General features: G+C 34.9%; 1 protein-coding gene across 2 annotated transcripts in view; it reads left to right on the plus strand.

The window, feature by feature from the left end:
- Nucleotides 1-17,458, plus strand: part of PPFIA2 (PTPRF interacting protein alpha 2) — a 474,519-nt gene that overhangs the window by 399,272 nt on the left and 57,789 nt on the right. For both annotated transcript variants that reach the window (XM_033866289.2, XM_033866290.2), the window contains exon 21: nucleotides 11,473-11,566. In XM_033866289.2, the coding sequence (XP_033722180.1) occupies nucleotides 11,473-11,566 (94 nt within the window). The remainder of the gene's footprint in view (nucleotides 1-11,472; nucleotides 11,567-17,458) is intronic.

The raw sequence follows: 17,458 nt of genomic DNA on the forward strand, positions 1-17,458 counted from the left end.
CTGAGATAGTTGTCCTAGGGCCATGTTTCAAAACCAGCTTAAAACCATTGAGTATACTGCATAGATGTGTATAAGAGCTTAGCTGTGTGAATTTAAAAGCTTTTCTGTTGAAAAAATTAAGAAGCCTACAAAAAATCCAAAAGAATTCTTTTTAGGTCAAAATACATTATAAAGGGCATAAAATGTAAAAAAAAGACAAGGTTTCTTTGTTTTAAACTGTCACAACTTTCCACTAACAAACTCAACAACATGTAGGTGGAGAGACAGAGGGAAGAATCTGGCAATAGAGATTGTGTTAGAATTAATTATTGTTGGTGACTAATTGAATAAAATAGATCAGTACATTTGAAATGACCCTAGGTAAATATATAAATACATAGATACCTTGTTAATAGATGGATGGATAGATAGATAGATGGATAGATGGAGAGTCTGAAACAAAAAGAATATGTGAGATGTATTTTCTAAAATGATGATATATACACTTGATCTTTTTTTCCTTTGGTGTCTTTCTACATATTTACTTTTTTTCTGAAATCTCTTTTCATCATCTTGGTTATTTATGATTGCCTCTTCTTTTTCCCTGCTCTTCTCCTTCTATTTAATTTAGAACTAGAGTTAAGTTACAGGGAAAAGGATTTAGCTCCTACCTCTAATAGTAAGTGATGAACAGAATGATACAAAGTTCGTAACACTCCCTTTGGATTCTGAAATAAAGGAATTATTATTCACAAGTAATGTCCCAACCCCTAGACTTAGTTTCCTGCCCTGGCACCGCAAGAATTTCTGAGAATAATATTCATTTTTGCAGATTTACAACCGTGATATTATTCAAAAATATCTTTCCCCACTTCCACAGCATGAATCCCACACAAAACATCAGAAACCATTGGAAACCGATGTTTATAACACATGAACAGCCAGTTGTGTGATTGAGCGTTACCATCAGGAGAATTAAATCCTCTTTGGGTTTCTCTTTCTCAGGATAGGAACCCCTTAGGATATAAAAAAAGAAAAGTATTATTGCATAAGGAAAGAAAAGAAAAGGTGATTACTTGGGGGATACAAAATGTACATGCCAAGACATTGTTATAAAATTTGTTTTATTTTATTTGACAACTATTCATAGTCAAAATCAAGGTATCCAGGATATAATTTAAAGTCTAGAAAAATATAGAACCTTCTAGAAACTTAGCCTTTTTACCCATTTTCAGTGACTGTGTGTCTCTATGTCAGAACAGATGAGAAGGGAATCGGTTACAATTAGGTTCTTATCAACTCCATCCAAGTCAGAAAATAGCAATAGCTATTCAAGATCACATTATAGTCCTGAGAAGATTTCTGAGCTCTGAGCAATTTTGTTTTACTCCATAGAACAACCGAGTATAAACAAAGCCAGTGTCAGCAGCATAGTAAGGACTACAATGCTGATGAGGAAGACAAAGACAAAAATCTATACCTCTGGAGCTATACAGAAGCTACACTGAGGGTGAATCAAAGCTCCTGGAGAAACCAAAAATAAAGGTCTTTATTGAAAATAATACTTGAGAAAATAAGAAGAAAACACAGACACAAGTAGGTTTCAGGAATTCATATTTTTTTCCAGAAGAAATGGTACATGGTACCACTAGTGCTTTGGTTGAGGGATATGGACTCATGTTTACTTGTGTCCTGAAAGATGTACATCCAGGTTGTGAGGGGAGGACCATGAAAACTTACCAAACCCAGGGGCTACCACTTAATGCTGCTGATTCACACATCAGAAGAAATTAGGGAAACATCTCTAGTGATCATGATTTTAATATCTTGATCTAGAAAATTCTGACATGGGAGCACTGTCAATGTTCTTTCCTCTACCAATGAAAATAGAAATACAAGATAGGAAATGATGGCATGGAAAGTAATATGGTAGAGTGATGATGGTGTCAAAGAACCAAATTTGAAATTTTGGACCATGTCCCAGTATTTAGAACTCTTAAAGAGTTTAGCTCATAAATGCAAAGAAACGTAAGTTGACCTGAGAGTAGCTGTGCTAGATGCCTTTAAATGAAATGAGGTGTGGAAGAAGAAAACTTTCTAAATAGAACTATGAAAATGTTCACTCAATTCCATCAGGAATGACAAACAGAAAGGGAGGAATTCTTAGTAATTCACAGAGAAGAATAATTATAAAGGGGACATTATTTTCCTTATATAACAATCTGAAAAGCTAGGGTAATAAAGTGAACTTCAGTTATGATGAGTCAGTCAATGTGACTGCATTGATAACCACTAACCATGTAGAATCAAATTCAATATACATATAATCTATTTTTACAAATGTGTTATAGCAGAGGCAATATAAATGTGGAAACTCCAAAAGTCAAAGGAAGCAACACATTGAAAAGCATTTGAATAAAGCTAAAAATACTTTAAAGATAAGTATTTAAAAAGATAAAACATATATATGAACCATGCCTCCTTGAAAGTCACAGTTGAATTTGGGGAGAGTGTCCTGGCAGAGGAAATATTCCTTCTAGCAGACTTGGGGATCTGGTTTTAGTTTCTCTTTCTCTCTTCTTTCTTCTTTCATTTTCTTTATATATTACAAGCACCAATATGAAAAGATGCAAAAACAGGTTCGACAATCTCATTGAGCATTGAGGGACACGGAGACAGCACGGCCAGTAAATACCTCTGCTTACTTCCTAGAGCATACAATAGATACAGGATGCAATAACACCCTTTAAAGACTTAGCAGCTGAATAACCACAACTTTTCCCCCCTGAGTAATGCATTCAGATGCAATGCATCTCTGATATTTCCATTCATCTTTTTTTTTTTTTTTTTTTTTTTTTTTTTTTTTTGGGTAAAAGGGCCTCTCACTGTTGTGGCCTCTCCCGTTGCGGAGCACAGGCTCCGGACGCGCAGGCTCAGCGGCCATGGCTCACGGGCCCAGCCGCTCCGCGGCATGTGGGATCTTCCCGGACCGGAGCACAAACCCGTGTCCCCTGCATCGGCAGGCGGACTCTTAACCACTGCGCCACCAGGGAAGCCCTCCATTAATCTTTAAACATGCTCATGTCTAATCTATATTTTAAAGGTCATCATTAATCCTGCCATCTTCCCAAAATATTGACTTATCTTTTCCCTGCCCTTATAATCCAAGCTTAAGTGAGTTGTCCACACCTACTATTTTTACTTCCTCATCTGTCAGTCACTTCACAACTTTCCATATCCTGACTTCCACACATAAAATTCTAGAAACAAGTTCAGTTTTAACCAATATGGAAGGAAAGGCTAGATAGTATCAAAGCAATTTGAGGATGGTAACAAACTCACAGCTATATTTATGATAATGTAAACTTAAGTAGTAGATCTGAAATAGGTGACCTCTTCCTAAAAACAGATTCTAAAAAATTTTGGTACAAAAGCTGTTATCTAACAAATAATAGATATAAGTGAATGGCATAGACATGTAAGAACAATGTCAAAAAGCCATCAACCAAAATAAACTGATTATTGGAAAAACTGCCCAGACCAAAAGGGGAATTATAAAATTCTTATTTTTATTATTTTTGTTTAGTAATTTTAAAGTTTAAAGAAAATGAATAAACTGAAGGTGTACCTTATGTGAACAAGATATACAAATAAGTGGACCTATTCCAAAACTCACATTTTTGCCTCTATCTGCTTACTTGAAAAGCAAAACTTCATCCAGAAAAGAGGCACTAACAAGAGGACACCGAAGCCCAAGAGAGTTGATATCTTGAGGGGTGAGACAGGGGGAATGCTGATAATCCAAAGTCATTTATTTATTCCTCCTTTGAGTGAATAGCATATGTTGAGCCAATGTGAAGTATAGAGTACCAACCATGGACTTTAGGAAAATGGTTAAAGCATGGCATTGGCATCAAAGAACACTCAATTTAGTGAGACAGATAGTACATAAACATGGACAACCATTCACTTAAAACAAATCAAAAACTTGAATATGTTTCTGGCCCAGAAAACTTTTACCTGCTACATTGTCTGTCCTGTCAAGACAACCATGAACAGGAGTTCTGAACCTCGAGATCCATGATTAGGCATCAGTAATTGGAATCTTGACTGGCTTGACTTTTAATTTTATCTGAAGGCATCAACCTGTTTTGAAACAAAGCAAATTAAATTGTGTTTAAAATAGGCATATCAGATGAAGCGTGTTTGTTTCTTTGACAAAGTTACTTGGTAACAGAACAGGAAAGGCATTTGGGTGAGCTGTAACTCATGACAGCCCTGTAGACAAGATGTCAGAATGGGGCCTGGGTGATGGAAAACTTTGGTGAGATTTATAACTGGTTGCATAGGCCTCCTTTATAGTGATGATAAGTGGAGTGATGCCACCTTGGATCCAGGTTTCTAGTGGCAAGATTAGGATTCACCCTGTTCTTGATCCTCACATCCCCCAATCACTTGGACATGAATATTTCGACAGCCCAGTAATCTGATTTTTGGATCACTGATAGGGAAAGAAATCACAAATGAAAAAAAAAAAAAAAAAATCAGTGTTCTTCCTTAAAGACTACCTCAAAAAACTGAGATTTGGAAGGTCCAAAAATATCCCACTTTAAAAGTATAACTCTCAGGAGCATTTTTTACAAGAAAAATTTAGAATTTTCAGGTAACTCTAAAGTCAATATATAAGTCAGTAAATTTAGTCCACGTTAATAGATGTACAGCATTGAGATAAAAGAAGACTTTTCCATTCTGTTCTGCTGTTGTAAAACAAGAGCCAAGGAATAGTATCCATTTCTGTTTACTACACTTTCGGAGGCATATCATAACCTCGGAAAAAGGTTGGAGGAGAGGATTAAGCTGATGACGGTTGAAATTATGTGAGGAGTAGCTAAGTACAGGGGTATGTTTATTCTCCTTGCTGACCTGTCTGGATGGCTGTTTAAGAATATCTGAAAAACTGTTATGTGGCGGAATCTTTGGTCTTTTTGTTGTTGAGTGAGGGTACAAAACTGTAGCCAAAGTGTTAAAGTTGTAGAACGATTAACCTCATCTCAGTGTAAGAAAGAGAACACTGGTGAGTCATAATTGTATACCAACAAGCTAGCTTGTCAAAAAATGACTTATTTGTCACTGGAGATGGTCAAGCAGAAGCTAGGTAAATACGAGTAAGAGCTGTTGTGGAAGGGGTCCAAGAATTAGAAAGCAGTTGGACTGGATGGTTTTTAAGATCTATTTCAACCCCAGTAATCCTGAATCTATGAAGCTCTAACATTTAAGCCTTAGACCCAGCAACTCTTCCTTCTACAAAATATATACCATGAGTTATTTACTATGAAAATGCATATTATTTTTAAAATTACAGACTTTCAGAATTAGAAGATATCTAAAGATCATGTAGTGAGCCACATTCTATATTATACAGAAACTGAGATGATTTTAACAATCATCATGGCAAAGCAGCTGCTTGGTAGGAGAATTAGCAGTGGTTCCCAGATGCCACTTCCTGGTCTAGTGCTCCAGACAATATACTCGTGGGACTGTTTCCATCAAAAATTACCTCACTGAGCTCCTAGTCCTGTGGAGCATGTTTGGGAACTTAATGAAATTAAAGACATGATTATTTTTTTCAGAAAGTTTATAACTTCTTGAGGATATTACACACAAATGCATAAAAAGTAAAGAATAATTCAAGGCAATAATAAAAAAGATCACAGAATATATTATAAATTTTCTTATAAAACATATAGACATAATGTCAGTAAAGAGTTCCGATTATTAGTTTTTCTCTCCCTGGATATGTTTGATTCTACTAGGAACATCTAAGTGCTGTTTTCCTTCAGAATTGAAAAGGTTAAAGCTTGAGTTTCAAGTAGGACCTATCTCTGAAAAAAAGGGTACTGAAGCCACATGAAAGGACAATTTCCAAGGGAAACATGATGGAAAGGAACCTGGCTCTTTTTATGGTTAGTTGGGAAGTGGGTACAGTCTGGGGTCCAGAGTGTGAAACCAAATTATTAATATCAAGCAAAAGAAATGATGAAAATTGAGGGTCAAGTTACCAAGCTGTGGAGAGATTGGAAATGCAGAGATTAGGAGACAGCAAATTGAAGCAGACACAACACAGGAAATGATCTAGGTTCCAGGGTCAAGTATCCAAGCAGAAGTGAGAGTTAGGAGTCAGAGCAATCAAGTACCACGCTTTAGAGGCAGTTTACCAGCTTAGGGAAACGGTAATAGAGAGTGAAGAGGTAGTGATGTTAAAAACATTTGCTACTTCTGGGGGAGTCATCTGTTCCATATGATTTTAACACATTTACTGCCTAGGAAACACCAGCCCTCCCAGGCCTTCAGAGAGTCCTAATAATAATGACTGTAAAGAAAAAAGAACAGATCACACGTGACTACCCTAGCAGATGTCAACAGTGAATGGTAAGCATAAAGAAAAGAGGCATTACAAGAAGGAAACAGAAATCAAAGACAGAGATTTTCAAGAATGGAGAATTGATCAAAATATAGCAAAGCTATGGAAAAATGGTAAAAGCAGAAAAATGTATGTAAATTATACAGGTAGTATCTCTGATTACAGATGTATAAAATGCATATATTGTTGAGTAAAAAAAATAAAAACTACTCTTGCAAATTTCCTTTAAGTGTATATGAGAAGCAATATATTTCAAAGAGACTTTTTTGCCTGATAAATTGCAGTTTTCTTTCCTTTATTGTCATCTGTCAGATTATGTAATAATGGTCTGAATTCTTTGATTTGTTATAATCAGCATAATGAAGAAAATAATTTCTCACTGACAGAAACAACATCAACATTGCACCAGCATTAGTTAGCAAGCACCTTTCTACATGTAAAATTTGGGTGCCTATGCTGGCCTTTACCCCGAAATTCAGATTGTTCCTAGATGTTATGGAACTAGAAAATACAATATAATTTCCCAAAGTATCAATTAGAGATGAGTCATGCTCTGCATAGTGAAAGGGTCTTCTTTTGAAGAAAGCATTTTTTAGCTTCAATTGTGAATGCATTTATTACATACCATTTATGAGCCAGGCACAGTGCCTAGGTGCATCCTCCAGAGAACTAACAGACTAAGAGTCATGAAACAATTAAGTAATCACTTATAAATTCAAGTGCATTTAAAATCAAAATGAGTGGTATGGATTAATACTGAAGTGAGGTCAAGTAGAAGAAAGATGAAACTACTGATCAGCAGCAGATTATAGTCTTAATCTCCCTGGAATTAGAGTTCCCTTTTTAATACGATAACAGGGAACTCTGCGGGAAAAATGGAGATACAGAGCTTTTGCAATGTGGGTTTTGGCCAGAAATTCCTACAGACTTGTACCTCAAGGGTCAACATGAAATATATTATTCTGATTGGAGTCTGAGGCCCAGGCATCATAGAGATATTTGCCTTCACAATCCAAACGAACAGATATCTCCAACGAGTACCATCCAAAGATCTGGGCATATGAAGGTCCTTCCTCAAATTCCTCAGCCTGGGTCTTAGGTAACCTCACAGTCTGTAGCACCTCTCTTGAAATTCTCTAAAACCTTCCTTCTGGTGCCTGGGAGAGGTTGGGGCTGGCAATGCCATCCGGGCAGAACACCCTCACCCAAGACCTGGACCTGTGTAGGTCGAGTCTCTAGAAGAATTCAAATTTTTTTTTTACCTTTCAGACCCTGTAACTAGCCAGGAAGGCAGTGCCATCTGGGCAGGGTGCCTAATCCAACCAAACCATGTGCACCTGTGTCCCTGTTTCTCCCTAACTCCCTACCTCGTATCTGGGGTTGACCAGATGCCTTAGGAAGCCCAGAGACTTGCCTGTGGGGTTGTTCTGGACCAGTGGCCTGACCCTGGTTCAGAAGGATGGTCTAACAATCGAATCACTCACTCCTGCTGTTAGAATGGTATCATATGAGATTGGACCACACTAGATTGTCATCCCACTAATTTTGGGTTACTCAAAATGTCTGTATAGAAAGGGGTTGGAAAAATATTTGACTAGGCCCCTCACACCCTAAAAGTTATTCTGTCTCAAACACTTCCAAGTCCTTGACAACCTCACAAAAGAGAGTGTGCCTGAGTGATAGAGCGCCCAGAGAACTTCACTGAGGACATGAAGTTTGGCTTGGGCTTTTGCATATGCAAGCACTAGGGGGCCACTGACAAGGTGATAAGCAATTTATTATCTGAATGTACACTGGCTCATGGGACTCGAGCCTTCTATGCCTGAGCACTTTATGCCATGAGACGGATGGAGTTAATGATGCTCTCTCCATATTCCTAAGGGGTCTCCTGGAGAATAAGTAACCCTTAGCGTCCACCAGCCAGTGTTTCTCACTGGGGACTCTCTTGCCATTTCAAGATGGGCAAACTAAAGAATTTTCTACTCATTGAAGGAAGTTTAGATTTCTTGTCTCCTACCTAATATATATCGGTTGCACTTTGCAGTTATTGTGACATCTAAAAATGTGGTCCTCTTCCTCCATCAACATATGCAAATATTTACATTCCCTCTGGAAACTGCTACTGTGTCCAGTATAGAACCACTACTATATAGCACTGCTGAACAGGAATATAATGCAAGCCGCAAATATAAGTTACATATGTAATTTTTAATTTTCTAGTAGCCATATTAATATAAGTAAAAAGAGACGGGCGATTAATTTTAATAATGTATTTTATTTAAACCAATATAGACAAAATTATTATTTCAACATGTAATCAATATAAAATTATTAATTAGATATCTTATTTTCCTTTTTTTTGGTACTAAGTTTTCAGAATCTTTTGCATATTTTATACTCAGAGCACTTAATTTGGACCAGCCACATTTCAAGTACTCAATGCAATATGTGATTAATGAATACATTGGTCTAGATGAGTAGATATTCCTAAAGTCCACACAGCCATGGGATCCCACTGATGCCTAGGAAAAATTGAAGCAGACTCTCACCAGATTTAGATAATCATCCACAGAGTAAAAGAGTTCATAAGCTGGTTTGACTGAGGTCATCCTACCAGTTAGCTGGTCAGGTGGTTGGAAAGACGAACCTGGGATTTATGGGGCAGATGGATCAGTTCTATGAAAGAATGTTTTTCTCATCTAGAAATGTTTTATTTGGGCTTAAAAAATGCACATAATTAGACTTTTGCTCCTGCTTAAGGGTACGGTTCTACATATGCTGCTTAAAAATAATTTTGCCTACTTTGGCCTTAAGTGTCATTTTCTATTGGCATTTTCAAACAGGATGTGTCGACAATTCTTTATTAAATTCTCTTCAAAGGATATTAGATTTTGAAGTGCTCAGAGTATTTCCAAGCTCCTCATGCTTTTTATTTTTATAATTTTATTTATGAGAAGAAAAGTCTAATATCTACTTTTTCTGGGTCTAGTTTTGACTCACAAAATTCCTCTAGAGCTCTCTTTGTTTCTCCTCCAGAGTGTTAATTTTTTAAAAAACTGTTCTTTTCTCTAATTAAAATGTTGTGTTCTTGAAAAAAATTTAAATCATAATTTATATGTTCTTTGCTCAGAAGGGCAAAAAGCCTGGTTCATTCAACCGTGTAGTGGTTGAAAATGTCTCATTGTTTATAGAATGGGTCTACTCATCAATCTCTGTGTCCCCATCTGGACTGATCAAGAATTTTTAACTTTTTTTTTTTTTTAAGAATTTTAAACTTTTAAGTGAATCATTATTCATTTCCATTTATGTTTCAAGAGAACAATTTTATTGTTGATTGCAGATTGTGAATAGTAATTTATGGGCATACAGTAGGGCAAGTATACCAATGAGAGAAATAAAATGAAAATATTCACTCACTGTGCATAATGGAAATTCCCACATTTAAAAATGTTTCCTGGGCTTCCCTGGTGGCGCAGTGGTTGAGAGTCCGCCTGCCGATGCAGGGGACACGGGTTCGTGCCCTGGTCCGGGAGGATACCACATGCCGCGGAGCGGCTGGGCCCGTGAGCCATGGCCGCTGAGCCTGTGAGTCCGGAGCCTGTGCTCCGCGACGGGAGAGGCCACAACAGTGAGAGGCCCGCGTACAGCAAAAACAAGTTTCCCAAGAGTACTTTAGTCAACTAGTGGATGACTTTCCTAATGATACCAACAACGAAAATCATTCACAATAAAAAGTTCTTTAAGTATTAATTGCATACGTGCATAATTGAATAAATTTCAGTCCTCAAACTCTGAATCCCTGAATAAGATCTAGACAGCAATCAATGTGTTTTCAATTAAAGAGGACTTTCTTATAATTATCCAGTTCAGTAACAGAGTTAGTAGGCTATGAGATTAACTTATTTATATCAATGATCCAGAATTAATAATACTGAGTATTTAAATTATTTGTTAAATGAATTATGAAAAATAATTACAACAAAATTATCCTTAATAGTACTTATTTACTGATATATTGGTGAATGTTTGTGTAGAGTTTTAAGAATTAGTATTAGCTTAAATCTTTCTACTTAATCTTGAGCTTAAATGGAAATTTAAATCTCTTCCAATTAAAATGACTTAAAAATAATGAGCATTTTTCATTTACCTTGACTTCATGTTTTTCACATAGTAAATAGCAAAGAGAAAACAGAACCCAGGATTAAGTTCTCATTTTTCAATTACAACAGATAATTTATGAACAATGATATGTTTAAAGATACTAAATAATTGCTTTGTAAAATTGTTTGATGCCCAACATACTTTCCTTTCTTCCTTCTCTTATTCCAAGGTTATATATATATATATATTGGATATATTCCAAAGCCAATAAAACTGACACTACATCAAATAATTTGTGACCCGCTAGGTAAAAACAAGTCTTACCAGGATCTTTTGAAGAAAGATTTCGAATTTTTTCAGGTATTATTATAGAAATTACAAAACAAAACAAAGCCTGCTAGAACATAGGAAGTTCTGGAAGTTACGTTGGTACTGAAGGATATAGGAGTCATCCAGGTGAGCAGAAGAGGGTTCCAGAACAAGATACAGAAAGTTTTGGTAACTCAGCAAATGTTTCTCCATTCTCTCAACTTGGAATTGAAGACATACACCTGAGTTTCTGCTCATTGGGCTATCATTTATTTCATTATATATGAAAAATTTCACACGTTTCAAACATCGAAAAAAACCTCACACACTGCACAGTTTTTTCATTTTTCGTAAGGAAAAGTAGACCTCATAGCTTTCAAACTATATATTCAGGTGTTTGTCAGTGTACAGGCTACATGTATTATGTTGCTACTAGGTGCAATTGAATGGTCTACCAGGAGGTACCTTTTATTTTTTTCATCGTCTCAGCGTATGTTTATGTATGTACCCATGCCATTGAATGCATATTGTGTTAGAAATACAAAGGCAGGCCAAAAAACAAAAATGTAATACTAAACAATTGCTCAAATAAACTTTTAAAAATTTAATTTCAGAATTGACACGATATATCCAACCTAATATGAATAGTTACTTCTTCACAGGAGGCTTTATGGAGACTGAAGCTGCAGCTCAGGAGTCCCTGGGGTTAGGCAAACTTGGAACTCAAGCTGAGAAGGATAGAAGACTGAAGAAAAAGTAGGTTTGGAGATTTTTTTTTTTCTAACTTTTACTTACTTTGTGTCATTGTTTGTGGGGAATTGAAAAGAGAGTAATTGGAAACAAAGCAATAGACAGAGGCCAGTAGTGTCCTGGTCTTCCCTAAAACTATTTGGTGCACCAGTTTCATGGTTATAATGGGCTAACTATTAAAATAAAAATCTTTGGCCCATAGTAGAAGTAAAGTTTTTTTCTAGAGATCATTTATTTCAAAACTCAAATATATTTAAAATATTTAAATGTAGCCTTACAAATAATGTAATATTCCATTTGATGTTAAATTCTACTGAATTGGTATGATAAAATGAGAGAGTATCCAACTTTGTGTTCCTCTCACAACAATTAAAGGCCCTCCTCTTAAAATGGAGTATTTAAAAGGAGAATGTTTCTCTGACTGACTGAACATAAACTTATTTTAGACTCACAGCAGATTGTTTTGCATCTGTCAGGAAACTGATAGTGTATTTTTTTCATTCATGTATAATATGGAACCTTTAAATGACTTGCAAAACTGGCAATTTTGGAGTCTCAGCAGCTGTTAGAAAGCAAGTGGGTCCATATATAACATATTTTTTAAAAGCTTAGTAACATTTTCACTGATGAAATAGGACCTTTAGACCATGTTCTTTAAAATCCAAAGAATTTCTCTATATTCCAGAATCATTTGGTTGGTTACTTCTTTTCTTCCCTCTCAAATATTACATTATGTTTATAGTTTTCATATTAACCTTCTTTCCTATGAAAGAATGTTCATTGCTTTAGGCACCATTATTGTAACATGGTTATATTAGTCATGCTAATGTGCACGTGGTTATACTAGTCAGGCTAATTAATTTATTTCATATTTTGCCTTCTCACTTGCTTTGCAGATGTTTGCTAATAATGAAGAAATACGTAGTTACAAGTTGTAGAAAAGTCCACTAGTCTAATTGTGTCATTAATTTTCTACTTACTAAAATTAGTTATATACCTAAATTTAGTAGAAATACTGTTCAGAAAAAAGAAGTGACCGTGGGAGCATTATTTCTTGAAGACAATTAAGTGCTCAGTCACATTCCACACTAATAAATATTTCCTCTTTCATTACTGATTACTCAAAAGTGTATTTAAATATTATCACAATCTGTTCCTATCAATAAATGTTACATTTTATGGTTATTTACTGAGAAAAAAATTTTCTCCTTTGATTGACTCTAAAATTCATTTGATGTCTAAAGATTTTGAATGTATTTATTTAAGATTGCTTTAAATCTAAATGAATAAGAATAATCAAAACCTAGCCTGACTAATGGACATGGTTTATTTCCCTTAAAAGTTAATTCTCATTTTTCCCACAATGAAATATTTACAAATAATGGCAATCTGGCCAGTTTTCATATTGCATATAAGGCAGTGCCTCACATAGTTCATTTGTTGTTTATGGACCAAGTTAAGTGTCCATTTTAACAGCTACTAAAGTTAAAAAATTCCAGTTATACAATGACTTGACAATATCATAAATTTAGAATTAAAGTTTAGCAATTGTTAAGTTTACAGACTGTTGGATTGATTTGATATTAATTTTATGGAATTATTTCTTGAATCCTAAGTATTCTCATAGTCAGAAAGTGATTTTAGTTCTGGACTTGATCTGAGATCTTACTATGCTTGACTTTATTGTTTCATTTTGCAATATGTTTTGGCAAAATATAATTTTTAAATGTAATAAATAGAATACTAGTCTTGAATATTAAGAAGAATATTAAAAACAAACTATAATACAACAAAGGTTAACATTCCTTAGCACAACTATTTCCTACAGAATAATAATATTTGGGTTAAAATGGATCTAACAAGGCTAGCATTGTTAATCAATGAAAGGACAGAAATATCTCTCTTATTGTTGATCATCTCATAGCAAAGCCCTTTGAGCACAAATATGCAACCTGTATTTGTAAGACATATAAGGAAGTGCTAACACTTATTCAGGACTTCCATGGCACCATGCCTGGGTTTCTGGGTTACCAAAGAGTGAAGTGCCTTCATGTAATGGGTTTTACAAGATAAGCAAAGGTAAATTATTTTTAAATGACATAGTTTCAAAATTTACTTCTATCAAATATATTATTAATTATGATTAAATATTGATCACGTTCTCAAATTTTCTAAAGCATTTACAATTTTATTTAAACAATTCCAATATTCTTTTTTTAAAAGACACCATATCCTCTTTAAGTGTGCTTCAAGGAATCATACTCTTTTCTGTGCTCAAATTTCATGTGTACTTGTCTACTTTCAAGATAGAAAAAAATTCAAGTACTTTTTTTGAAAAAATACACAAAAAAATGGAGGAAACTATTTCAAAATGTTGAACACTATAGACTGTACATGCATGGTTGCAATGACTATAGTTTCTTAACAGTTGTTTTTCTACATTTTATCTAATGACCAAGCCAAATGATGTGTCCAGGACATAGCACTTAGACCTATGATCACTGTACCAAAGTTCATATCAGAGATTCATTAGTCTACCTCTGGGAATAGCAGAGCTGGAAAAAAGTCTTCTTTTTAACTTTACTAGGATATCAGGTATCTACAGTTGACAATCTGTGAATTTAAATTTAATTGGAAGAAATCTTTAAATAAGTTACTTATGACACATTTTTAAAAACCATATGGGGGACATACTTTCAGAAAGCAGCATTCAAGACATTCCAAATTCTTGCAAAGTTCAGAAATTACATTGTTAGCAGTCCCAAACAAAGGTCTAATTTGAGGTGCATTTACCATCCAGCAAATTAAACACGTGTAGATGAAAGCATTTTACTTGGTCTGTGTTCCTACTTTGTTCTACTTCTACTTTGCTTTCTGGTGCAGAAATTTGTTTTTCTTATATTTCTAGCTACTGTCCTATAATGATAAATAGGAAATCAACAATACTGGATCTGTTAAAGCACCTACTGTTCTAAAAATTCTTGAGTATTATCTTCCTGAGTTGTGTACTATCACTCAGGTGCTATTCTTCCATCAGAACAACATCTAATCTTAGGGTCTAAAGTCAATCTATTGTTGTTCTACCTGGTTCATTTTTACTACATCTTATCTTTGTTGTACTTTACATTAAAGCTTTAATTCCATAAATTTCTTCACCAGGCTTATATAGAGTACAGTCAATACCTACAATAATTGCATCAAACTGAAACTCATCTTGTAATCCTTCAAGTACTTCATATTAATTTGTCTAGCCTTCCCCTTTAAAATTGGACCAGTTTTTCTGCAGTCTTGTTGTATAGTTCTCCTAATCTTTAAGAATTGAGTCACTTATTATTTGCAATATGTGTCTCCGTATTAAATTTATGATTCTCCACAGTTTTCTCAATGTGTCACTACTCTCTGAGATCTTTTCCATCATCCCTTGTTTGATTTCATTGGATGGCAAGCATCTTTTCTGATTTAACACAAACTGAATATCTTCCTCATTTCTAAGACTAGACCTGAGAACTTCACTTCTTCTCTTTCACACTTATCATCCTGATCTTCAAGAACTTATTTCCCTTTCTTAGCTCTCCAGCAAATGTTTTACACTAAGACCTAAAGCTACTTGCTCAGGATGGCCAATGAAAATCAACCACACAACTCCAAAAAATAACTGCACAGCATAATAGAAGCTACTTCAAGGTCAAAAATGTACATGGTCTGGCCCACCAAGAACCTCAATTTATGAATGTTCTTTAACTCCCTAACTCCCCGAACTTCACTTAGAATCTAGGTGTGGGTATTTTAATACCCAGTAAATAGAAACTCTGTTCTTTGCCAAAGCTTAGAATTTATTTGGTAATAGACAAAGGAGTCAGACAATAAGAGATCAAAATGTCAGCTTTATTACTGACACAGCTGATAGAACATGATTTAGGTATATGGGAAAAAGGGAGGTTCCTAAAACTGAACCCCCAAGTTAGATAAAAGTTACCTGACACAGAAAGAGCTGGGTAGTCATAGGTTTCCAAGATGTGAGAGTATAAGCCCCATCTCTCCTTAAAAATAGCATCTACAATATTATGGTTCCATAAATATGTTACTCTAGAATCAATAACTATGAACTCACAAGGAAGAAAATGAAATTTTATGTCATTAGCATCTTTGCCTAAAAAAGAGTGTTAGAAGTATCAATATATTTGTATTAATATCTCTTCAGATTTCTTACCTTATTTTTTCTCCTGGAACATATTTAGCTGCCAATTTCCCATATCACCATCTCTGGAAATGTGTTGATAAGGTTTATGACAAACTTCTTAAGATCTGTAAATATATTTTATACATAAAATTAATTGAGGGCTTCCCTGGTGGCGCAGTGGTTGAGAGTCCGCCTGCCGATGCAGGGGACACGGGTTCGTGCCCCGGTCCTGGAAGATCCCACATGCCACGGAGTGGCTGGGCCCGTGAGCCATGGCCCCTGGGCCAGCGCGTCCGCAGCCTGTGCTCCGCAACGGGAGAGGCCACAACAGTGAGAGGCCTGCGTACAAAAAAACAAAAACAAAACAAAATTAATTGAAAATTGTAAAAGTATTGGTTTAAAATATTTTTTCCTCAAAACTTTAAACATAGTGCTCTTCTGGCTTCCAGTTATGTCTAATGTCAATTGATTGTCATTCTTTTATGTATAACATAGGATTTCTTTTTCCTTTCTTTCTCTCTCTCTCTCTCCTGAAAGTTTGAGTTCTCCCTTTATCTTTGAGGTTCAAAAATGTCATAAGTATGTTTATATTCAAATGATTTTTATGTTTCATTTTTCTATTTCATACTTTCAATCTAAAGATTTGTTAGACTAGTCTGTGTTACATGTATTGACTTAAAAGATTTTTATTTCTAGACTTAACTTTGATTCTAAGAAGCTTATTTTTAGAGACTTATGAGATTAAAGATGAAGTTGTCTGTTTCAGTAGTAATACACCCGTCTAACTCTCACGACAGTCCTTGATAGGCAGTGAATGTATTAAAATCGACAGAATACCCAGTGAATGGTTACTTAGCTCCAGAAATACAAATCCTGAAATATCTGTGTCATTTTTTATCTGCTAATGTTTTTCTCCTGCATTTTAACACTGTGTAATTTTTTATTAAAACATATATGCATGTTGAAATCTTCTGTATCTTGAGACTAAATTGAAAGATACCATATGAATATTAATATACTGACTAATATATCATTTTCAATCTTTAGTTATAATATAGGTAATATATTATTATATGTTAGATTTGCTATGTTCTCCTGAATGGATATCACTGCTAAGTGAATATGGAGTTCGTATTTGAAATCAATTTTTCAACATCACTAAAATGAAATTAACATTCCAACTCAGCTATCGGCAGCATCCTCCAGAGAAGTAGTTTTATCCTTGGAGCATAACAGGCACAGTTAATCACTACCGATGAATCTTTATGTTAGAACTTCAAAGACATAAAAGTGAAGCTCTATAGATTTAGTTAATTCATTTCCATTGCAATCCTAAGGGTCTTCTTCAGTGCATAGACATCAATGTGTTTTGAGACTTGGCACTTTTAACCTTTGGCATTTGTAAGTTTCAGAGTTTGCATATCTCTAAGCAAAATAAATGTCACTGAAAAGATTCATAATTAAAGGTATCACAGAAACTCCACAACATTCTTTCATTCAATAAATATTTATTAAGTGCCTATGTGCCAAGTTAAACTTATAAATGAGTCATATTCCAGAGATTAATTTGTAAGACATGTGTTAGAAGCTTTGAATACATTTGCCCATGTAAGTAAGGTCATATATATGGAAGGTAAATGTCTTTGCTTCCCCCACAAAAATATATTTTGTAAGAATGTTATAGGCACTAAATTTGGCTGAATAAAACAAAAAGGGGA

This window comes from Tursiops truncatus, chromosome 11, assembly GCF_011762595.2.
Source record: "Tursiops truncatus isolate mTurTru1 chromosome 11, mTurTru1.mat.Y, whole genome shotgun sequence".
Classification (NCBI taxonomy): Eukaryota; Metazoa; Chordata; class Mammalia; order Artiodactyla; family Delphinidae; genus Tursiops; species Tursiops truncatus.